Source organism: Phoenix dactylifera, chromosome 1, assembly GCF_051530095.1.
Source record: "Phoenix dactylifera cultivar Ajwa chromosome 1, Ajwa_hap1_PhDact_Kaust_v1.1, whole genome shotgun sequence".
In the NCBI taxonomy this organism is placed as follows: Eukaryota; Viridiplantae; Streptophyta; class Magnoliopsida; order Arecales; family Arecaceae; genus Phoenix; species Phoenix dactylifera.
The window spans coordinates 50268835-50293543 of record NC_143190.1 but is presented as its reverse complement, the minus strand read 5'-3'; the positions used below and the strand labels follow the sequence as shown (position 1 = coordinate 50293543).

Genomic DNA, 24709 nt, shown 5'->3' with positions numbered 1-24709 from the left:
CATAAGACTGTGGGTCAGAGAAGTCATGCTCAAAGTGACTGGGCCGTAGTAATCAACTAGATCCAGGGGCACCGATGGTGTGGGTGGGTGCCACCCCCTGCTTCAGAACATTCAGACTATGGTTAATAGTGATGTTGCTTTTCAAGCCGAGCCTATTTACAGAGAAGCTAATGGGACCGCAGATTGGGTGGCCTCGTATGTGGCCAATTACTTAGAGGGCTGTGAGTTGGAAAAAAGGAGTTGCCTAAAGCACTTCTTGATTTGCCGTTTTTTAACTTTTTCTGGATATATCCAGGAATGTGCAAACCATTTGGTCTTTAAAAAAAAAAACATAGGACTGTGCGTGTATGACGCAACACGGCTTTTTACTGTAGCTCTATACCACGATGTGGTGTGCTATCCCGTACAATATGTGTCTTGTGCAATTACGACCGTATGTACTCTGCGATCACAGAATTGAATGTCTCCGTTTCAATTTCGTTCTTAAGAGGATCCAGATTCATCTGATTGAAAATTCATCTCAACAAATCATTAAAAATATTTGTTAAAGCAACCGAGCCCTCTCCATTTTGATGTCTCTCTAATGAAATTTGTAGATAACTCCCAAAATCCATATGACCTTGATGAAGGATAAGATTCAGAAGAGAAACACCAAGGGGGTGTTTGGTTTGGCCGTGATCATCCCAAGATCAAAGGTGACGTGAGTGAAGGTGTGATAAGGGTAAAGTAGATAGAGGTGATGAAATCATAACATTTGGTTGCACTATGATGATCCTATATGGTAGTGATCCTAGATCACCCCCATCCTTCAAATCATCGCTCAACCCAATAATAGGATGTTCGTCCTTGAGATTCGAAATCTAAGATCACTCTAGGACAGTGATTTTGGGCTAAAAGTCGAGAATAATTGGTTCATCAATATATCGTTAATATATTATATCAATAATTAATATTATATTAATATTATATTAATATTATATTAATATTATAATATATTATTATTATATTATTATTCAATGGTAATTTTAAAGTATAGTATAAATATTATTGTACTTTATATTTATAGAATAAAAGTATTTAATATCTTAGTTTTATTGATCTTATTTTCCTAATCAAAATAATTATTAGTAAGTATCAATAAAAATATTAATTCTACGATAGTAACTAGTATATCTTATAGAATTAATAATTTATAGAACTAATAAATATATTTTTATAGAATAAATTAATGATTAATCATTATTATATTTTATTATAATATATTTTATATGATTAATAAATCAATTATTTGGAATATATAAGAAATAATTTTGGTATTATATGGTGAGTGATCTTGGATTTTCATATAATACTAAATAAATTATTCGTTAATATTTGAAAATCGTTAATCACTAGAACAAAGCATGCCAAATACCATAATTTTAAGTGATCTAAGATTATCTTGATGATCCTATTTGGGTTACCAAACCGCTACCCAAAAGTCTGCAAGTGAAGAATGGACTTTTGCATCAAGGAGCCCGGCTTCCTCTCTCCTCTCCAACGAACCATGATGGCTTTCCAACAATGATTCCAATCTTTCTAATATTAATTAAAAACGATAATGACACAAATACGAAGCCCGACTTTTGCCAACATTCTGCACGGCATTCGTCGCAAGGACGGTTGATCCGTTACATGTCCAATGACCATCTTGAAATGGCTTAAAAATGTTCCTGAGACCGAGGAGCGCCACAGATCAACAAATTAACGATGCGCCACGTTTACAAGGACGTCCGCCGACTCTTCCACACCGCCGTCGCCGAGACCACCTCAACCCACCACCCTGCCGTCCCATCCTCTTCTAACGCTGTTAATAATAATGATAATCTCGGTAACAATAACACGAAGAAGAACAAGAGGAGAAAGAATTCGGCCACCTCCGACGCCGAGATCCTGCGATGGAACAAGGCCATCACCGACCATATGCGCCACGGCCGCTGCGACGCCGCTGCCGACCTCTTCGACCGGATGCCCCGCCGCTCCACCGTCTCCTGGAACACCATGATCTCGGGCTACATCGCCAACGGCCGCTTCCCCGTCGCCCTCCGCGTTTTCGCTGCCATGCCCCGTCGCGATGCCGTCTCCTGGAACACTATGATCCACGGTCACGTTTGCAACCGCGACCTCGCATCCGCCCGCCGCCTGTTCGATGAAATGCCCGAAAAAGACACTGTCTCCTGGAACACCATGATCTCCGCCTACGCCGGCAGCGGTCTCGTCGAGCTGGCACAAGACATGTTCGACCGCACCCCGAACAGGAATGCCATCTCCTGGAACGGCCTTCTCGCTGCCTATGTCGGGAATGGCCGCCTCGAAGCCGCGCGGCAGCTGTTCGACTCGAATCCCCACTGGGAGACTGTCTCCTGGAATGCCATGATTGCTGGCTATGCCCAGAGGAAGAGGATGGCCGAGGCCCGGCAGCTCTTCGACCGGATGCCTCAGAGGGATGTGGTGTCGTGGAATACCATGATATCGGGGTATGCCCAGAGCGGGGATATGGCTGAGGCGAAGAGGCTTTTTGATGGGTCTCCTTATAAGGACGTATTCACTTGGACGGCGATGGTTTCCGGGTACGCCCAAAATGGGATGCTGGACGAGGCGAGGAAGATGTTCGATAAGATGCCGGAGAGGAACTCGGTCTCATGGAATGCAATGATTGCGGCATATGTGCAGTGTCGGAGGATGGATGAGGCGGAGGAGCTTTTCAACTCAATGCCATGCAGGAATGTCAACTCCTGGAACACAATGATCACGGGGTATGCACAGGCCGGGATGATCGAACGGGCTCGTGAGATGTTTGATATGATGCCCCAGAGGGATTCCGTCTCGTGGGCTGCCATGATTGCTGGGTGCTCCCAGGGTGGGTTCAGCGAGGAGGCGTTGCGGCTCTTCGTAGGGATGGGTAGGAGCAGGGAGAGGATGAATCGGTCGTCATTCACTTGTGTGTTGAGCACATGCGCTGACATTGCAATGTTGGAGTGTGGAACGCAGGTGCATGGGAGGCTTGTGAAGGCAGGTTACGGGATGGGTTGCTTTGTTGGGAATGCGCTCCTCGCAATGTATTGTAAGTGCGGGAGCATAGATGAGGCATACAAGGCGTTTAATGAGATGGCAGAGAGGGATGTCGTCTCGTGGAACACCATGATTGCTGGTTATGCTAGGCATGGGTTCGGGAAGGAGGCATTGGAGATATTTGATATGATGAGAGCAACAAACACAAAGCCAGATGACATTACCATGGTAACCATTCCTTGAACCTAAATAAAGTGCTGACAAAACTTTGCTATATACTGCATCTATTATATATCATATCTAAGTAGTTCCATAAATAATTGAGTAGTTCCATACCGCAGAATCATCTGGATAATAGTCTCTAAATAAGATAATAATATTTTTGAGAGAAAGGGTGGGAGATCAACCCAATACTATGTATTACCCAGGTCTAAATTCTTGGGGATACACTATTGCAGATTCGAACCCAGAACCTTTGTGTTAGGCAGCAGGGTGTGACCACTAAGGCAGCACTTAGTTTGCACTATGACACTAATAGTGAGCGCATGAAAATGCACTTGCTTTTAATTAGTGTTTAACTATTTGTAGTCATTTTGCTGATATAGTGTCTCAGAGTATTATTTGGACTTGTCTTTTAATCTGTTCTTGCCGATAAATATGCTTCCTTAGTTTGACTAGTATTTTTATCATCAATGAAGCATGCTTCCTAAATATGGGGCTTAGAAGATGATAGTGAAGATACTGTATTTCCTTCTTAGCTCCAGTGATCTCAAACTCTGTAGAGGATACTAATCTGATAGAGATGTGACCTGCGTCATATAAAGCATGCAAAAACGAACATTGGATTGCTAGTAGATAACGCAAGTTGGTATTTCTTATCTCATGCTGTTATATTCATTTCCTCATCTCACTTTTCTCAGGTTGGAGTCCTGTCAGCATGTAGCCATGCAGGATTGGTGGATAAAGGCATTGCTTACTTTTATTCTCTGCATCGAGATTTCGGGATAACCGCAAAACCAGAACACTATACTTGCATGATAGATCTTCTCGGCCGAGCAGGACGCTTGGCAGATGCTGAAGCTCTTATTAGAGAGATGCCATTCGAGCCAGATGCATCTATGTGGGGTGCTTTATTAGGTGCAAGCAGGATTCATCGGAACACTAAATTAGGTGAGAGGGCAGCTGAAAGGATATTTGAGATGGAGCCTGATAATGCTGGAATGTATGTTCTTCTTTCAAATTTATATGCATCGTCAGGTAAATGGACTGATGTAGATAAAATGAGGGTGATGATGCAGGAAAGAGGTGTAAGGAAAGTTCCTGGGTTCAGTTGGATTGAGGTGAAGAACAAGGTTCATACATTTTCAGTTGGGGACTCAGTGCACCCTGATAAGGAGAAGATATATAGTTTTCTAGAGGAATTGGATGTGAAGATGAAGAAAGCAGGTTATGTATCTGCTACAGAGATGGTTTTGCATGATGTGGAAGAGGAGGAGAAAGAACACATGCTTAAATATCACAGTGAGAAGCTTGCTGTTGCATTTGGAATTTTAAATGTTCCCCCGGGGAGGCCCATTCGAGTGATCAAGAACCTCAGAGTATGTGAGGACTGCCACAATGCTTTCAAGCATATATCTGCTATTGAGAATAGGTTGGTAATTTTGCGAGATTCCAATCGTTTCCACCATTTTAGTGGTGGGTCGTGCTCATGTGGGGATTACTGGTGAGAGTAAACAGATTTGACTTTAGGATTGTCAAAGTTGCTCTGCAACATCATAATTTAATGTTCACTGGAAGAACCCTAAGATTTATTTACATTAATTTTACACGCAATAGTTGCCCTATACCATGCAAATTTCAGAAGGAAGAAATTTGGATTATACAAATTCTGGATCCGACGTTACAAGGATATGTCTTCTTGTGATTGGTTGAAATTTAGGATAAGATTGAACTCATAAGAGAAACCTGAATTGAGATACAATTGGTCTCTGTTGAAATGGCATCTTGTGCTAGCTTTGTGAAAACACCATATCTGCTTTAGAGTCAATGATGAGGGAAGAAGCCCGCTCAGAAATGAAGTGAGAAAAGATATGGTAAAGCCAGCCAGCGATGGCGCATTATCATCACAAATGATGAAGAAAGATCCATGAAGCCGAGCCAGGATAATTGGGATAAAGCTTGTTGGATATGTTCTATGATTATGTGAAGAAACAGGTCTTGTGATTCCAGAGTTTCTGGGGTATAATGAAGATATCAGTCGTCCCATCCTTTGCCTTATGCCCATACACAGAGCACTGCAAATTTTGACTGAAATGCTTGGTTTTAAGAATTGGTAGACGGAGCAGCTTAGAGAGGCTAGCTACCACCTGAGAGATCAAACAAATATGGAATTCTCCAACAGGTTGCAGAAAGCAAGCAAGCTCCTGGATAATGAGGGTTGGCATTTCTCTGGGGATTATTTGTTAAACATGGATGCTGGAACAGCTAGTTTGAGTAAGCTCGAAAGTCATTAAATTTGGAAATCAGTGATGTAAGAACTATTCATCGACCGACACAGCTTAATTCAAATGCCAATGAACATCACAGTGAAGGGATGATAATTCTGCTTAACTGGTTTGGCTACAAATTGCAGCAACTGCTAATGATGCTTCAGGAGGAGTATGATGTACAGCAGTGCCTGATATCAAGAAGACATCTTATTGCAATAAGCTTACCTGAGACCTCCAATATTTCATTCAGTGAGCTCTCCTGAGAACTGGAGCTTCCTTACCAGGTTCACTAAACAACCCCTTCTCCAGTACCCAATCCTCAATCATCGCCTGAGAGCTCTGGCCCTGGTCAGCAGGGACGAGATGCCCGGCCCCGGAGACGACGACATGGCTCAAGCTCCCCCACCTCTGCACATACCCGGCCAGCTCCCCATTCACCTTCCAGACCTTCCTCTCCGCCCGCAGGAAGTCCTCCAGGCCCTCCCACTCCATCTCCCTCATCCAAGCCTCCGTCGATACCACCCCATCTCTCAAATCATATATCCCCTGGTACAGCAGCACCCTGCTCTTCCTCACCAGCTCCTCCGCCATGAACTTCACGCTCTTCATCACGTCTTCATGCAGAACACTTCCCACGGTGTCGCCGCATTCTTCCCAAACCACCCCTTTGGCGACACCCAGTGCCTCCTTCACCTCATCCTTGTTCAGTAGAACCCCAACCATGTCGGATTCGTAAGGCTTTTTCTTTGACAGGTCATACAGAGTTGCCAGCCCCGTCATGTTCTGCAGCCGTTGCAAGACCCGCCCTCTCGCATCCGATGCCTCGGACCACTTTTCCTCCAGTGTCAATTTCATCGCGATGCTCTGAAGCTCCTCAAGGTACCCTCTCTGCCTCTCGTTGATCAGCCCGGTGAAGTACGCGCTCGCCGCATGCGTCGCCACCTGCGCCACCGGGTGCGTCAGCCCGTTCCCAATCGCAACACCCTTTAAATTAATCCCGCGGGGCCTCGGCAGCTGGGAGTTCTGCTGCAGGATGTAGTACCCGGCGGCCGGGATGTACTTCCCGGCGTAGCTCTCGCCGGTGAGGTAGAGTGGGCGGGTCTTGAAAGAGGAATTGGAAGAGAGGAAAGACTGGAGGGCGCCCCAGAGGTGTCTGGCCACGGTGGTCTGGTCCCGGGGGATGTCGTCGGGGTTGGCGGCAGTGCTGAAGCCGGTGCCGAGGGGGCTGTCGATGAAGAGGAGGCCGAAGCGGCGGTTCCAGGCAGCGGGATTGGAGCGGAGGGTGGGCTCGTCGGTGGCGACGAGCCAGGGGCCGAGCTCGAATAGGTTGCCGAGCATGGAGGAGCAGCCGGGGCCGCCCTGGAGCCAGACGAGGAGTGGGGTGCGGGAGATGGGGGTGAGGGGATGCTGGGCTTCGTAGTAGGCATAGAAGAGGGCGGCGGACGAATTGGAGGTGGTGGCGTTGATGGGAAGGTAGCCAGATTTGGTGGGGAGAGCTTCTTTGGGGAAGAGAGAGGTTGGAGCGGCGGGGAGGAGGAGGAGGAAGGCTAAGAAGGGGAGGAGGAAGAAGAGAGTTGACTCCATCACCATGGGATAAATTGTGATCTGTTTTTGTGGGGTGATGTTTAATAGTGGGGAATGTTGTTTGATAGAGCGATGGAAGGCCGAGGCAGACTTCTCTCTGGTTTTGATGGTACCTAATATAATATTTATGATTTTTACTAGTACTTATCTTGTATATCATGTTTTCTATGAAATTATAAAAGCATAATCAGTAATCGTTATTGGGTCCAGATCCATCTCTTTCCCGCTTCAGTTTCCGTAAGAGCCCATGAACTTTGTGCATTTGAACTTTGAGAAGACTGGCCCATGATTGATAGAGGTTTATATTAAAGCATTTCTAGTATCAGATGGATTCCTTTGAAAGCCCATCCATTATAAATGGTTGACGGCAACAAGTCCTGAATGGAAACAGGTTACATATAATAGCAAACAGGTTGCAAGTCATTCCTAATTGATATTAATTCTCCTTGCTTTCCTTCTCCATGTTGCCTTCCATATCCTCTGTCCGAGTCATTCAGAACCCTTCAGCTGCTTGCTTCCGCTTTTCTCCTTCCTACCAAAAATCATGTGCCTTCTATCCTTTCTTCCTTCAATCCTGAAACATCCTAATCCTTTGCATCTTAAGGCATGGCACTCGCCCACCATTCTATGATTCATTTCAAAATCCCACAGCACAATGATTTGTCACGTTTAGGATTTTAATTTGAGAGAAAAGGGAGAAGAGTGGAGGCTAATTCTAAAAGACGAGGGTTTTACAACAAAGCTCAAAAGGGAGGTGAGGTTTTGATGTAACTTGGCCATAAACTAGTAAAGAAAAACTGGAATCATGTCCCAGCTAACACTTGGTTGATTGATGTGTTCATGAGATGGATAAGAGGAAGAAACATGATATACGGTCCCATGTTTATCAAAGTATTTTCATGTTATGAGATTATATGGATAAATATCTAAAATTTTGTATTAGATATATATATCAATATTTTGCAAATTGTTGAGATCTCACAAGCTGACAACTATCAGTTAGATATTTTTATATTTTCTAGGGCTCGTTTGGTTCGCGGAAAGCATTTTTCCTTATAAGAACATGATTTCTGAGAAGCAGATTTCTGATAAGGGAATATCTGAGAAAGTACTTTTGTCATGTTTTGTTAACCATGGAAAAGTGACAGATTTTCAAAGTGCTTATGTTTGGTTGACCATCCATTTTTCTGAAAAAGTTATATATAATTCCTATATCCTTAATAAAAATTAGGTTTTTAATGCTTTGGATCAAATAAAAATTCGTGAAGGGCTTTTTTTTAAAAAATAAAAATATTTTAATTTTTGGATCATGGAAAAGTAACTTTTCCATGTTTCTCATGAAAAAGGCTTTTTCATGAAACAAAGAAATCATATTTATACGGGAGTATAATTTTTTCGTCCCTTTCTTTTTTGAAAACTCCACTCAAAGTAGAGGTATTTTTTTACTTTTTTTTTTTATTTTTCCATGAATCAAACGAGCCCCAATGAGCATACGTTGAAAGGTCATAATGAAAGGGCAAAAATGTTATCTCATGAAAACTTCGGTAAGGGAGCATGTACGATGTAACGTCATCTATGTTTGTAGATTGCTCATGTAAGACCGTGAATTTGAATTCCGCCAGGTGCCAACCAGGTCCTTCCCACACATTCACATCCATAAACCCACCGCACCAACATATTTCGTTTATTTAAGCGTAGAACAAATATTAAAAAGTAATTAATATTATTTTTATCTTATAAGTTAATTTTGTGCTAATAAAAAATATAAATCACATCTATTATATCTTAAAATTATTTTTTTTAGAGACTTCATATTGCACGTCACCAATCATAACCACTCATTTCAATAGTGATCTATCTTATGAACAAGGCTCATAGGAATGATTGGTGGCATGCGCATGCAGTGTAGGTTATAATTTATCTTAGAATTTTTTGCGTGCATACCCTCACAAAGTATTATTTACATATATATATTTCTCAATTATATTTTTTTGCACATTTACTTATTAAGAATATTTCGGTCATTTTAAATTTTAAATCGTTAATTTCTTCGGCATTAGATGGAATGGGCATATATGCAAGAAAAAAAGAAAAAAAAAGTATACATGCAAAACAAGTATTTTATAAAAATATACATAAAAATATCAATTTTAGAAGAATATTTATATACATATATTATTTTATTTTATTTTATTTTTTTTGCTTAGGAAAAGAGGAAGGGGGAGGAAGGGACAAGCCTACCCCCAAGTAGCAGTCCCCACTGGGCCCCTACCCTGTCAGGAGAATATTCAATGCAGACAGAAATGACAGTGTATTGAGCATGCCGGCCGGTTTTACATTTTTACTCATACCCTCCCCACCCGATAAGCTCTTCCAGACCACGTGTCCGAGCAGAGAGCATCCGGTGAACCATTTGGTTGGAAGTAAGGCCCAGTTCTACAAAGCTACCATTGAGTTTAATATTTAAAAAAATATGGAAGCAAAAAAATTTTACCTTAGCTAATTGATTTTGGCAACATAGCTATAATGCTAGCGGCGCAATGACACGAGTAACGGTAGATTTTTGGACCGGCGTAGAGTATTAGCATCGTCCTTTCTCGGGAAGTTCTATCTACACCCCCCCTATTGCTAAGGACACCCCCCAAAAACTAAAAAAAAATACCCAAACTAACCTTTAGTGTAATTACCATATTGCCCTTGAAATTTTCTCATACACCCCCCTTCCTCCTCCTCCGTTTCGTTTTGAAAAGAAAAAAAAAAAAACACCCCTCAAACCCCCCTTAAACCCCTCGATCCATTTACATCGTTTAGGCGATCTTTGAAGGAGATTTAAGCCCCATTCGAAGCATGGACAAGCAACTAGTGATTTGGGACGAAGAATCGGCCGCAAAGGTACGTGTTCCACCTTGTTTCGAAAATTTTTTTTTTTCACGGTTCGTGCTCCGTTCGGCACTGGATCGCCGAACAAAAGGCTTCTGTTCGGCTGAACAGTGCCGAACAGAAGCCTTCTGTTCGGCAACCCTCAACCGAACAGATCTGTTCGGCTGCACAGTGCCGAACAGAAGGCTTCTGTCCGGTACTGTTCAGCCGAACAGAAGCCTTTTGTTCGGCGATCCAGTGCCGAACGGAGCACGTACCGTGAAAAAAAAAAATTTCGGGAGAAGCCGGCGAGGTGGTTCCGGGAGAAGCCGGCGAGGTGGTCGGAGATCGGAAGAATGCCGGCGACGAGAGGGAGAAGGGGGAACGGGGGGATTTTGGGCGTTGGCGAGGTGTTTTGGAGGGGAAGAGCGGGGTGGGGGGGGTTTGGGGGGTGTAGAGAGCAATTTAGGTGAGGGGGTGGGGAGGGTGGGGGGTAATTTAGGAATTTTTAATTTTTTAGGGGTGTCCTTAGCAAATGGGGGGTGTAGAGAGTATTTAATTTTTTTTTAATTTTTGGGGGGTGTCCTGAGCAATAGGGGGGGTGTATATAGAACCACCCTCCTTTCTCGCGCGGAACATGACCTGTGTGGACAGTTCTACCCTTCATATCTTGTAGAACATCGAAATAGCCCTTACCCCATCTCCCATTCCCTCCAAGAAACCCCTACCCGAGACCGAGAGCCCAACTCGCCATCCTCTCTCTCTTTCTACCCTCCGCGTCTTCCCTTCCAGCTTCCAATGCCTCGCCCCGCCCTCCTCTCTCCCCCCTCCCCTCCCCTCTCCCTTCTTCCCCTCCATCGGACCCCTCTCTGGATCTCCTTCTCCTCCCGCTTGCCCACGAGGACGCCCTTCGATTCCTCCCCTCATCGCTTTCGTCCCGTTTCTCTCCCGGTCTTCAGCTCAGGTAGCGTCCTTTCTGTTTCTTCGCTTTCTAATGGGTTCAAACTCTTGTAATTCTTGTCGGTTCCTCTTTACTGTCTTCTTGTTCTTCTTTAGGTGCACCGGTCGTTCCTGCAGCGGCTACTGGATCAAGGGAAGATGAAGAAGAAGAAGAAGTGGAAGGGTCGAAATTCGTGGAGGTCGGGTACATAAGTACCACTCATGGGATCAGAGGGGAGCTCCGGGTAGTCTCAAGCACGGATTTTCCCGAACTTAGATTCTTTAAGGTATTAAAGCAAAAGTGGAAAAAGACGATATTTTTTATGAGAAATATGGCTTCTTCTTTCTTTCTTGATTTTTTGCTTAGATGTCATAATATTTTCCTTCCTTCTGTTTCTTGTTTTGTATTTTGCTCCTGAAGCCGGGAAGAAGATGGCTGAGAACCCGTATTTTGGGGAAAGAAATGATCTCGGAAGTGGAGCTCACAGGAGGTAGAAGCCACTCCGGGCAGAAGTGTTGGATTATAAGTTTTAGCGGGATCGATACAATGGACAAGGTAAGCCCAATTGCTCATTAATTTGTCCGATTTCTATTTACAAGCATTCTTTTCTGTAGGGTAAGGCAACAAAAAAGTTAAAAAAAGAAAAAAAAAGTGTTTGATCATGGTGTTGAGCTTTGAAAGTTTAAGAATTGTAATTGAACTATGTGATGGTTGAATGCCTCAATCGCTCATACCAGCTTTAACATGACAATCATGGAAGCCCTGAACATAAATAAAATATGTGAAATTTCATGAATGTTGATTCTTAAACCCTACCCTCATAGGAAGTTGAATGCAAATATTTGATATCCCAGGATGAGACTTTATATTTTGGGAAGCAAATGTTAGGTAGAAAAAATTTATGAACATGCAATTTTGCCAGTCAACCATCATTATAGGGTCTCCATAGCTGCCCATGATGTTGATTTCTTGGAATATCATCCCATTTCATCTAGGAGGACTGTTGCTCCAATGAGATGGCTGTTCTGCTTTAAACTAAGTTAATTAGAATTATTGGAGATGGAATGTTGGTTTTGCTAGGCGACTGTTGCTCCAATGAGATGGCTATTCTTCTTTAAGCTAAGTTAGAATTGTTGGAGATGGAATGTTGGTTTTGCTAGGGCCTAGGCCCTCTGCAATTGGCTTGGTTTATTTGTTAAGGTTTTGAGATATGTGAAAATATTGAATTTTTTCTCTTTAAACGTGAGGATTGTTTTTCATGAGAGGAGTATTACGTGTGATAAAATTTGCAATTTTAGATAATCTCGAATCTTAGGATTTTCTGAGGTCATAACCTGGGAATACTTCGAGACGTGTGGCTGCTTGTTGAAAAGATAACCTTTTCATATATTAGTTAGTAAGGAACCAAAACTTAGTTTGAAGGTTGAACATGTCATTATAGTTGGAGTTCAAATCATATTGTGATATTTCTATATTGCTTTGGTTTAGAAAGCTTAGAAAAATGTAGAAAACTTTTAAAAAAAAATATAATTTAATTATATCAAGGTTCCAGATTGCATTATATTTTGTTGAACTATCATTAACTTGGCTTATATATGAAAGAAGAATATGGTCTTTGTTCTTTTGTACATCATTAGAATTTGTTGGACTTGGTTTTCTATCAGTCATGTTATTTACTTGGATGCAGTTATTCTTATGTCAATATCTAGTATATTATTATTATTAATTATTCAGTATAACCCTGACTATCTACCTACATCTTTCTCACCTCAGGCTAAGCAGATAGTTGGTTCAACTTTGCTTGTAAGGGAAGAAGACAGGCCAGAATTGGAGGAAGGCGAGTTCTACACTCATGATCTTGTTGGCATGAAAGTTGTTCTTAAGGTCCATCTTTCTTCATCGTCTTCTTGTATCTAGTAGTTGTTATCATGTTATTGTATTTACTAGTTACAAGCCACTAAATTGAAGGAAATACAGCGATTTTTTTTTGGAACAGTGTTCCTCACTACAGCTGTTTGCACTTGCAACCTTTTGACATGAGCTCTATAATTTTCTGAAGATATCCACTTAGTTTACACTTTTACCACAAAAAATGATGTTCTTTATAATTTTGATGGAGTTCATTTCAAACATATTTGCACTTAGTCTATGAATTTATATTGACTTGTCATCTTTGCTTGATCTTCAGTAATTTCAGAGCTCATTTCATTTTCTTTTACATTATTTTGGTTCTTTTCTTTAAACTAAGCTGGCCAGCCTTTCTCATTGAATTAGACAATAAATGTACTTTCTCTTCCTTGCAGGAAACGGGCAGACTAGTGGGAACTGTCATTAATGTATTCAACTATGGCGCTAATGATCTTCTGGAGGTCATGCCTGAGTCATCAAAGCCAGATTTAAGCTATCATTGTTCACATGTATGGGTTCCATTTGTTGAAGCAATTGTTCCCGATGTTGACATGGATAAGAGAGAAATGTGGATCACTCCTCCAAAGGGACTCCTAGAGCTGAATTTACGTTCTGATGTGAGAACCAAAAAAGAAAGACGCCAGCTGGTTAGGTCTGCTCCTTATTGCATTTGAAATATCTGTATCAAAGATATACTTCTTTACCCTGCCAGACTATCTGTTTTGAGTGGTAACCCTGAATGAAGTCTCCAAATGGAATAAGAAGGTTATCGGCATGTTTAGAAACAGTTCTGCCTACTCTGCATGTTTTTTGTGTCAACTTTTTCCTGTTATGAAATTAAGGTTCTCAAATTCTGTCATTTACACCTTATTGACAGAGTTTGTAGGAAAAAAACTTTATCATCTAATGATGCAAGAGTCTTTGATTGACCTCATTCTAGAAATATGTTCCTCTACAAGCTGACTGCAAGCTATTCTTTCACTGAAGATGCACTTGCTGGTTCTAGCTTAGTAGCTTATTGTAAGAGCTGTCTGTTAAAATATCTTTCTATTATTGTGTTGTTAAAACATGAAGCTTATCTTTCACTTAAACTTATTAAAACAGAGAGGTATCATCCATAAACAATATCTAGTCAAACTAGTCAAGATCTCTATCTGTCATGAAATTTTATCAGTAAAATGAACAGATAACTGGTTAATCGAACAATTTGCATACTATTAAATGTAATGTTAATTTTGCGTGCATTGATGAATCTATCCCAACTTAATCATTTGAACTAATGCCTTTACGATAGCCCTGCACAATCTATCATAAAGATTTTGAAGAATCTTTGAGGTGGCTGTTCTTAAGATGTATTTGGTTATCTGAATATTAAGCATTAGTGCTTTGTTTATAAGATTGCAATTATAGTTTCTGGCAGACTTAGGAATATCCTAGTGATATTTGACTTTTGTTTGTACACCAACTTTTCCATAGATATATCAATGTCTTAGATATGCTCTACAGTTTTTGAGATTGCGGTTGTTTGTATGCTCAACTTCTTTTCTTGCATTTTAGATGTGTGATAATTTTACCAGCTTGAATCATTATATAACTCTCATCTTTATCAGGTGTTTTGATCTTTAAATCGATGTTGGGACTCTTGACGGTTTTAAGTGGCCAAATTACTGGTTTTCTCGTGTTTTTTGGTCGTTTCTTCTTTTCTTTATTACAAGTTACTTTCATTTATAGTCGCTTAAAACTTGGTATGCACATCTCGTGCATATAGGGGTTCAGGTACTTGCTGTACTGATACCTAGCTGTTCCAAATCGAGAACGACATGCTAGATGAGTGTGGGACACTAGTTTCTTCATTAGTCGGGACATCCCACGCCTCCCGCTTGAATCTGGTCAGGAAAAAGGCCAGTTCAATTGGTACAAAGTGTGATCTAAATGAGTTACTTTTTTCGAAAAAAAATGAGAGCGATAAGGAGTGTCATGCTCTCTTCTCTCCTATGTTCTTTAATGGGTGTGCCTCAATCTAAATAGAGGGAGGGTGGTGGGGGGGGGGGGGGGGGGGGGGGGGGAGGGGAAGGATGTAGAAATTTTTATTAAAATTTCATTTAAGAGTAAAAAATTGAATGAAAATTCAAAAAAGTGCCCTATTATGGTACTAGAATGCTAGATTGTCTCAAGGTCGAGTGGTAGCATCCTTGCTTTGTTTGCATTTTGTTTGCATGAGCGCACATGCTCATGTTAATAATGGCAGCCCTATGCATGAGGCTTCCACCATTGCAAGGTCTAAGGAGGGTTAGATGTGCGCACCGCAGACTATTTCCAAGTTTCAAATCTGTGACCTCCAACTCACAATGAAACAATCTTACCATTGCACCAAGGCTCACTCTTATGTGCTTATGTTAATCAATATTGTATTCATCTTGATGCTTGTGCAAAGGAAAATGGTTAGTATTTAGTGCACTCTCCCTCCCCCCCCCCCCCCCCCCCCCCCAACCCCTTCTTTGTTTTTCATCTAATGATGTGAATGTGAATATGTGATTCTATTGATGACATGCATAATTTAAGCATTTGGTGTATAATCATTATGGTGAACTATTGCAGGAATGGAAAGAAAAAAAGAAGTTACAGCGACGTCTGATTGCAGGTAAAAAGAAGTTGTGTGAAATGGACCAGAAACATCTCCTGGAAGGATTAAGATTCGGAGATAAGGCCCAAAAGAGTTGGCTTGCAAAGCAGATTGCAGAAATTGATTTCAAGTTGCTTCAACATGCTATGGAGAGTTCCAGCATACCTCATGACAGGTAGATAGATGTCTCTTTCAGTCTAAGCTTCTACACATCCTGCATATTATGAATTCAGATGTTATTTTTCTGTTGGATTTTTTATGTTAAATTGTGTAGAAGCTCACTTGATACTCTTTCATGATAATTTAACTGCTGCACTCAATAAGATGCTACAAAGGCATGCCTGCTCTCCTAGTAGAAACCAAATGCTTGCAATATATCATTTCATTGTGAAAGTTGAGCTCTTGAATACCTTTCCCATTCTCCATTTTCACTGGCTTCTTTTTGCTTTTCTTTGCCCTTTATTTGTTGTCCTACCATTCAATTGCAGGTCATGGTTTGCTTCTTTCTTTCATATCTGTGCATCATTAGTAAATTCACACAAGTTGATATCTGCTTTGACAGCGTTCTTCATCTTGCTATAAGTAGCCATGGAATTGAAGGTCTTATATTAGGTTTGATTTTTTGGATATTTGTAGAATGTAAATTTATATTTTCTAAAAAACCAAGTGCAAGTTATTTTTTTATTTTTATTTTTTTTGCTTTTCATATGTTGCCTCTTGTGTCATGTCTCTTGTGTAAACCAATCCAATCTCCAGCTTGCTGCAAAGACCAGAGGCTTTTTCTTTCTGCATGAATTGGCATGTTTGTCTCTCTTGGAGTGGGCCAACAAACAATTAATATATATCGTGAATGTGTCAAGTACATTTTTTTGTTCTCCCTGTCTGCCTGGTAAAACTTGTAGGAAAATCCAAATTTGGAATCACTGCTTCAGACAAATTCCATTTCCTGTGTCTCCAAACACCTGACATGTATTAGATCATTGTTTATGGCCTTATGCAATATTGGCTGTTATAGATGTGTAATTAGACTTATTTGGGATTCGCTTAATGTCAAAAGTTTCAATTCTGCTCAGAGATCAAGAATCATGAAAATAAAAAAACTGCTATTGCATCTGTAATGTATGGGCATGTTTATTTTATGTGAAATTCTCTATTTCCTGAATCTGATATCCATAAACAATTAGAGGTCTAACTTGCTTTTTTGAAATAATGGACCAGACACAACTTATCAGAATTTATTGATGCTAATTCGGCTGTATTGCTGAAGAACACAATGAGATTATCTCACAAATACCTCATGAGAAATGAAAGTAAAGGAAGGAATGACTTGAATTATGAATTGCACGAACGGGGTTTAAAACTCCTTATGGAATCTAAAGCTGCTATCATTCTTGTTGTAAATAACAAGGACACTCTTGAAAGGGGTTTTGAGACAGATGATGTTTGTGTTGGAAGACAAGAACCTATGGTCAACCTGTTTCAAGAATTACTTCTTGATTGCAAAAGAGTTTTGAAGGTGAGCACTATATGTACATTCACTATAATTTCCTCAAGCTGGTTGGTGCAACCAATCCCTTGAAAAATTCATTGATGTATTCAGATCTTGTAGTTTTCTTTAGGTGAAAATTTGCATTTATCTTCATGTCGTTTTTCCTTCTTCCAAAGTATGCCTGGCTCTATTATTTCAATCTCTAGCTTATTACAATATGCTCCTGCATTGTTTTTTTCTTTTCGAGCATATTAATAAATGTACAATTAGCATTCTGGATAAATATGTGTATTTCACCTACTTGTACATGCATTCATGAGCATTCAGCTTGCATTGGATTATATGAAAGAACAATGTTATAAGTTACACAACTCAGGAGAACAATGCAAAATAAAGCAAGGACTATATAGACGCGGTGTCATCACCTAATTTAACTGCCTTAAAAAGGAGAGATTTATCTTGTGATGCTTTGTTGAGATTACTATTTCAATAGCACTTGTCATTTTTCTTCAAGATTTATCATCATCTAATTCCATCTTTCCAAAAGCAAGTGTTTAATCTTTTTCAAGAAAATGGATACAACCACCAAGTTCCAAAAGATAATTAAATAAGAATAGATTTGGAGATTGGGCATGCACTAACTTTCCCATAACCTAAATACAAAAACTCACTGTGAATAAAAGACCATCTAAACATATGTCAAGAAGATAAGGACAGCAAAGAAGAAAAGTAATATTATGTAGTAGAACTGCTTCCTATTGAACGAACCTCACGACTTCAGAGTCAACTCCGAATTTACTGATCTACTATCAGCCCTGCCAAAAGTGGCTGCTTAACCATCTGAAGCAGTTGTTCACTTAAATGCCTGTGTCATTTGAAGGTCTATACATTTCTAAATGAAACTAGGGGAAGATCCAGCTATTTGATTTTCAAGAATTTTAACTTTCAAATCAAGGCAAGCATGTGCTTAAAATTATGTGCATTTGTGAACCAGCTAGATTCATGAAAGCTTTTCTCGACAATCAAAGAATAATTCACTGGGTGTGCCGATTCTCTTTATGTTGAAAAATTCCTTCTGCTACTGTTCCTTATGAGAATCATATGTCGTTAGTTACTCTGGAAGGATGTTTACCATTCTGCATTATCTTAGAGTTCGTTTTATTAATAAAATTCTTTGCATCTGTTTATCTTTGTTAACTTTATGACTTGCATTCACATTTAAAATCCAAACCACGATGTTATCCCTAATATATGTATGTATGTATGTATGTATATTATATGTGTGTATGGATGATGCAATTTTCTCTGACTGGAAAAGTTACATTTCGACACAGGTGGAAGAACAGGTTATCTCAATTCCTTTAGTTATAGTTTGTCCAGATCATGAGATACAATTGTATAAAGATTGCTTATCAGATAATGGGTACTTTGGTATAATTAGTCGAAAGGTAAGACATCATGTTCCTTGGTGGATTATTATCAATCATTGCAGTGGATGTTTTATGGCTTTATGCAAAGTATCATACTGGAGTTTGTTTGCTCTTTCATATTTAGTGTTTGCTTTCTTATCACTAAGATTTTACTTATCTTGACTGTCTGCACAGCATTGCTTTTCTTCATTTCATTGTAGGTAATAACCAGCTTTTCTTAATTCAGAAATTGTCAATAAGAGACTGAGAAAAACACATGCAAAATATAGAAGCATTTATGGAGGAGAAGTAAGAGCATGATACCAGAATAGCAGACATCTAGAGTACAACCATAGCATTGATATCCTTCTTATTACATACTGTATCATAAAAAACGGTTTATAGCTAGGTAAATGACAAGCTTAGTTTTCTCCGACTTTTAGTAGATGGAAGAACTAACTAGGAGCAATTAGAGGGTTGAAGATGATAATATACCGGAAATTAAGGCCTGTTTGGATGCTTTTTATTCAGCATCCACGAATAAGTTAACATCCGACTGAAAATGGGAGGGATGGGAGAGAGGCAAGGTTGCCCGTGGAGATGGGAAAAGAGGAGGCTGCTTGATTTGGAAAGGTAGGGCTTATCTAATATCTACATTTTAGAGATAAGATAAATCGCCTCTTAGGAGGATTTTATCATTAATGAAATCTGAGGATTGAAGAATGCTGGTGTGCCATTCATCAATGGTTCTCTCCCTGCCTTCATTCCTTCTCACTACCTGGCGGACGGTAAGGTATTGGCAAACAGTGGATGCAAAGCATCCGAACAGCCTCATAATGTATGATAGGTGGTAAAGTGAAATGCCAATTGTGATCCAACAAATTGCTCAATGAATGAGGTATTCTGTTGTCAAAATGAAGGAATAAAATATGGCATTTTGTCCTTATGCTAACCTAGCCTTGTGCGATGCATATTCTGTACTGACTTAGCAAGCAATGGCATGGAAGATGCACAAGCCGGTAAAGTAACATTGCTTAGTTTCAATTTAGTAAGTAAGATCTTTTACACTTTATATGAGACCGAGTTTTTAGCTATAGTATGGTGTATATCCAGATGTGTCTATGCATTATTAATGGTCCATAAGAAGTTTATAACTGCTAGAGTTGGTTGAATTGTAGAAGGAAAGTTTCATATAGTAATTTCACTTGATGGATTGCTCTCTTATCTGTGTCTTAACTTTGCTTTTTAATCCAGATTTTCTGATTTGGATCTGCCATGTGGATTAGTCACTTCATTTCAAGTCGATTGAATGGTCATGATTAGTCCAAACAGACTTTATAACAAAAAAGCAATTTTGTTGGTTGTTATTTTCTCCTTCCATGCAATATATTCCACCATCCTCGTAGTAGATGGTTTGCATATTTTCCCTTTTCCCAGTTAATGTTATAGGCCCCATTTTCCTGGCATAGTTCATTGGCAAAGCCCTGAATCAGTTTTATCACAAAAATAGTAAGCTTTATATCGTTTAGAGGATACAAGTGATTCCATTTAAATGAAGTATTGCATGTGAGTCCTTTGTAACATTCTCTTTGGATCATTCTTGTCTACAGTTGTACTTCTGACATATCATAATTTAGGATTGTATTCAATTCTCATGTACTGCTCGGTACCCATTTACAGGTTTGGTTCTTAGAAGAAAGGAAGCTACCAATTATTAGCACCTCCACAGATCAGAAAAGAAACAAAATCTTATTAAAGTCTCCGTGGGAGATACTCCAAGCACCAACAGGATCTGGAGGACTTTTCAGTTTACTTACCTCACACAAAGTTGTTGATGATCTTAATGAAATGGGCATTGAGTATCTCCAGGTTAGAAAATCTAGTCTGATCTGTTTTTTAATATTATTGTTAGTTGTGAGCCTTTTTTCACTTTTTCATCAACAAGCACAGTAAAATGTTGTTTTTAATAAATGTACAATACTAGTAGAAGTGTGTGTGTGTGTGTGTGTGTGTGTGAGAGAGAGAGAGAGACGATAAGGAAAATTGAGGTGTCACATATTAGATTTGGAATTGACTGCAGAAAACAGATCAACTAATGTGGACGAATATATTACCAGCAACACATGATGTCCTACCTCCTAGCTGGGTTGTATCATCAACCATCCTTCAAATTTCTGGGCTTCTTGCCCAAACCTAGTTTGATAAGTTCATCAATATTCTCCACTCATTTACTTATCAACTCAAGATCCTTGCCACACTATATTTAAAACAGGAGAAGTTCACAAGTAGGAAAACTAGTATTATCAAAATGTATTCCGTGCAAGTTGATAACCTGCAAACAAACCTTAAAAAAACGAATAAGGAAAAGTAACTTTTGGATATTCTTATCTTTCTCAAACAGGGCCTATCCGTTGTCAAACCACTATTGAGTTTGATAGAAGTGGAAATCTTCCTCCCAGCCTAGTTAGTAGAACACAAATTATACATTGTAAATGATTTCCAGATCATCTTTATTCAACCAAATCAGAGTCTTATAAATGTGGTAAAAGAGAAGTTCAATAAGAAGCCTCTATTGGTGTACCTTCTCCAATATTATATGTTATCAACATTCAGACACCATGGTTATTCCGAGAGGAATTAATTAGATTTATTTTATTTTAGGTCCTCCCCCGCATAGTTTTGCTTCTCATTTTGCTTTCCACATAAGACGAAACAAAAATTTCTGATGTATAGTCTCGAGTTTGGAAATTGCATCCTTTAAAATCCTGAAGATTGATCGAAAGATATGAATGGTTCTGCATATAATCCAAGTCAAGGTGAGTAGTAAGGTGGTCAGGCTTGACTCATCATGTGAAATGCATCTTCAAGCTTGTGTTGAGCTTCGCAAGGGATGTCAAGCTCAGCTTGTTTGTCAAATGATCTGGGATTCTCATTATGCTGTGCCAGCTTCTATCTATATTCACAAAACCGAAATGTTCACAAGCTTGAAGTAGCCTTCTATTGAACCAGCCCCAAGATGTTGATTAACAGCTTGGTTTGTTTGCAGCCCTAATGAATGGATTCAACAAGGATTCATCCACCTTTTAAGATATTATATTAGATCTGAGAACAAAAGGATTCTAATCATGCTCGCTAATATGTCATTCCCTGAAGGACAGCTTCTGGTAACTTGCTAGTAAACTCAATTGATATTTGTGTGGTTATGTGAAAAGACAGGCGTTGGAACTCCCTCATTTTTCTACATTATTGCATTATCTCATTTCTACGACAAACATATAGATACATCTGAATTTAAAAAAAAAAAAAAAAACTTCAGAAGTGGATGCACGTTATCATTTCAGATTATGGTATCAACTAGCAACAGCTGCCGACTGGCACTGTTGTGATATTGTCATCTTGAACATTTTATCATATACATGTCCTGTAATGTGACAATTGAACTCGAATTCCAGAACTGCCAGTCAGATTTATCTTTGAAAAATCGAGAGAAAGATTACATCTGAAACCTTATTAGTAAAGTCAGCAAATTGTTCTTACCAGGTTGTAGATTTACTTTGAGAGCATTACTGCTTTAGCTCTGAAATTCTAGTCCAATTTTCAGTCGTTGATGCATATTGTATAGGCACAAGTCAACTTGCTTGATTGCTGCTGCCAGAGTGAAGAGGATCTTCAAAGAAATCTCAAAACATGTATTCCAGTATAAGAGAGAATTTTTAAACAATCAAATTGATACAATGAAAAAAAAATGATTATGAAATAAATTGTTTCATGAAGATTCACTGTTTTACACATTTTGAGAAAATCATTTATGTAACTTGAAACCAATTTATACCCTTCAATCCCAGATTTCATACAAAGTTGGTCAACATCAACTTATGTTAATAGATCATGAGCTTAGGACCTTTTGAAACACAAACACACACTCTTTTTCTCTTTCCCCATTTATCTCAATTAAGTCATGTTGAGATAAATTTGTTGTTATACCTAAGCAAGTAGTAGTAATGATTTATGAATTTCAGGACGCGTGACTTTGTAATTATAGATATAGATTACCAGCTAAGTCTTCATGCTCCTTATGCCCTGGGCGACGTGCTACAATGGCTGGGATAAAGGTAGGGCTGTTAACGAGCCGAGCCAAGCCCGAGCTTGGGAGAGCTCGGCTCGGCTCGTTTCACAGAAGCTCGGGCTCGGGCTCGGGCTCGAGCTCGGGCTCGGTAACGAGCTCTATATTGAGCTCGAGCTCGCTTGGCAAAGCAAAGGCTCGGGCTTGAGCTCGTAAAGCTCGTTTCAATTACAAGCTCCAGAACGAGCTCGAGCTCGGGCTCGGGCTTGATAATAGGCTATTTTTCTCTATATGGTCAGATTTTTATGAATTATAGTGCTGAAATAAAATTTTACAGTGGGAGACTAGAGCTCGTTTGGGCTCGTGAGCTGCTCGGGCTCGAGCTCGGGCTCGGGCTCGGGTGTAAACGAGCCTCATATTGGGCTCGGGCTCGGGCTCGTTTGACTAACGAGCCAAGCCCGAGCCGGGCTTTTACCGAGCCAAGCCCGAGCCGAGCCCGAGCAGCTCGGCTCATTAACAGCCCTAGATAAAGGGTCACAATCTTGCCAGAGTGAGCTAACTCCAAAAACCCATCCTCGGTTTGGGTTCCAGGCTGCAACTTGCCTGCATTAAGCTAGAATCACTATTAATCACTGGTCAGCCATACAACGGTGAATTCGTTCCCGGGCCTTGTACACTCCGCCCTTCACACTATGGAACCTAGCCATGCTTGAAGTCATTATCTCAACTGCAGGGAGGGGGATGCTGAAGGTAGGGCTAGTCACTGGGGTGAAGCTATAACAAGGTAGCCATACTGGAAGGTATGGCTGAATCACCTGCCTTGTATTTTTACTGTATTTTTACATCTAGGATACGGACAGTATTATCGATAATAATAGAAACTGAGCATTATGGCAAGAAAAGTTTGATTCAGAGGAGCAGCAGCTGCAGAAATTGGAAAATGGTGCTATGTTGCATCAATTACCTGCTGCTGTCAACTCATTCTTCCAGCCTTTTTTCTCTCTATAAAGTATTCTGTTCTTGGTAACTAGATCATGATTTCTTGAAGTGTAATTCTCAAGAAGGAAACTCTGCTTCTTAATAGACAGACCATCATTGTTATTGCTCATAGTTATTTCCTGAATATGTGACAGATTCAGCTTGTATAACTTGATCGATAAAGCTTTTTGTTGCTTTGACTGGTCATAAAGACTCAGCACATGGTTCTATGCTCAATAGACCCTTTTCTGCAGTGTAGATTAAGTTTGCTATAGAATTGATCAAAGTGAGAAAATTATAGTGATTACAGTTTGATGGCATAAGGAGAACTTTCGCATGCAAATATTGACGTGAAAAACACAACTAGTTGACTTTCTATAGTTTCTGCCTGGTTCTCAGAGCTCAATGATGTTGGCTGTTAACATCCTACTTTTACAGGTTTGCAGCTTGGATGACGGATCTACCATCGGGCATCCGCTGTTTGTGGGGTTGGTTAGTTCCCATGGGGCAGATGTCGGTATCAAATTCATGGAGGGCAACAAAGGAGATGATGAATTTGACCTTATTTTTTCCATGAGGTTTATAAACAGCATCAGCAAACAATTTGATAGACTCCAGTTCTGTGCTGTTCCAGAGCGACATTTGCATGTTGAGCAGGTTGACAACGAGTGGACTACGGTCCATCCAGACAAGCCCAACTCATATCATCTTCACTGTTCAATCTACAGCACCTTGAACGGTTGTCCTCTTGACAATATATGTATCATGCAAGTGATGGAGTAACTCCCTTTTTTCTTTGAGCAGACAATTTGAAAAATGGAGGGGAAAAAACTGCTGTATGTGTGTGACTGTATAAATAATTTAGCATTATCTTTCAAAGACAAGTTTTTATATAAGATGAAAATGTTGAAAAGTGGTTCGGCTCTTCAATAGTTAATTTGAATCATAATGGAGAGAGTTTTAGGTCTTATAGCCTGGTTGCTGTGGTGCGACAGTTAGCTGTTACTTCTGCAGGCTGATGATTGCATGTCAATAAGCTGTTTATTGCGCAAGTTGTTGGCTATTGGCTTGAGTTGTTTTGAGGATCAGAACGAGGAGAGGTGAGTAAAGGAAATCCTGAGTCATTAAAAATGTCTTTAACCCTTTTCATTAGGAGTCAAGAGCTCTCTGTTTCTTTGGTGCTTAGCATATTGATAATGCTTAGTGAAGCCCGAAGCCCTATGCTCACGTAGCTGACTTGTTGCTTTGATATATTTTTATATCCAAGAAAGCTAGTAAGAAAATCTGAAAATGGGACCCAAACTGTAACAGCTATT

At 39.9% G+C, this 24709-nt stretch overlaps 3 protein-coding genes across 4 annotated transcripts; 2 read left to right on the top strand and 1 right to left on the bottom strand.

The window, feature by feature from the left end:
• Positions 1-1612: 1612 nt before the first annotated feature.
• LOC103712720 (Tetratricopeptide repeat (TPR)-like superfamily protein) lies at positions 1613-7333 on the top strand. Its single transcript, XM_008799325.6, has 2 exons — positions 1613-3279; positions 3972-7333. The coding sequence occupies exons 1-2, from the start codon at positions 1750-1752 to the stop codon at positions 4776-4778; spliced, it is 2337 nt and encodes a 778-aa protein (XP_008797547.4). The 5' UTR covers positions 1613-1749; the 3' UTR covers positions 4779-7333.
• On the bottom strand, positions 5632-7130 carry SCPL50 (serine carboxypeptidase-like 50). Its single transcript, XM_008799264.6, has one exon. The coding sequence runs from the start codon at positions 7128-7130 to the stop codon at positions 5787-5789; it is 1344 nt and encodes a 447-aa protein (XP_008797486.4). The 3' UTR covers positions 5632-5786.
• A 3381-nt stretch (positions 7334-10714) lies between the features above and the next one.
• Positions 10715-24306, top strand: LOC103712681 (16S rRNA processing protein RimM family). 2 transcript variants are annotated; one of them, XM_008799265.4, is made up of 10 exons: positions 10715-10947; positions 11040-11209; positions 11344-11478; positions 12697-12807; positions 13227-13478; positions 15430-15629; positions 16673-16970; positions 18278-18391; positions 20033-20221; positions 23832-24306. In XM_008799265.4, the coding sequence occupies exons 1-10, from the start codon at positions 10782-10784 to the stop codon at positions 24174-24176; spliced, it is 1980 nt and encodes a 659-aa protein (XP_008797487.1). In that variant the 5' UTR covers positions 10715-10781; the 3' UTR covers positions 24177-24306. The 2 variants fall into 2 exon arrangements, with proteins under 2 accessions (XP_008797487.1, XP_088561429.1); XM_088705303.1 differs by lacking the exons at positions 10715-10947; positions 11040-11209; positions 11344-11478 and having other exon boundaries at positions 12695-12760.
• Positions 24307-24709: the final 403 nt, after the last annotated feature.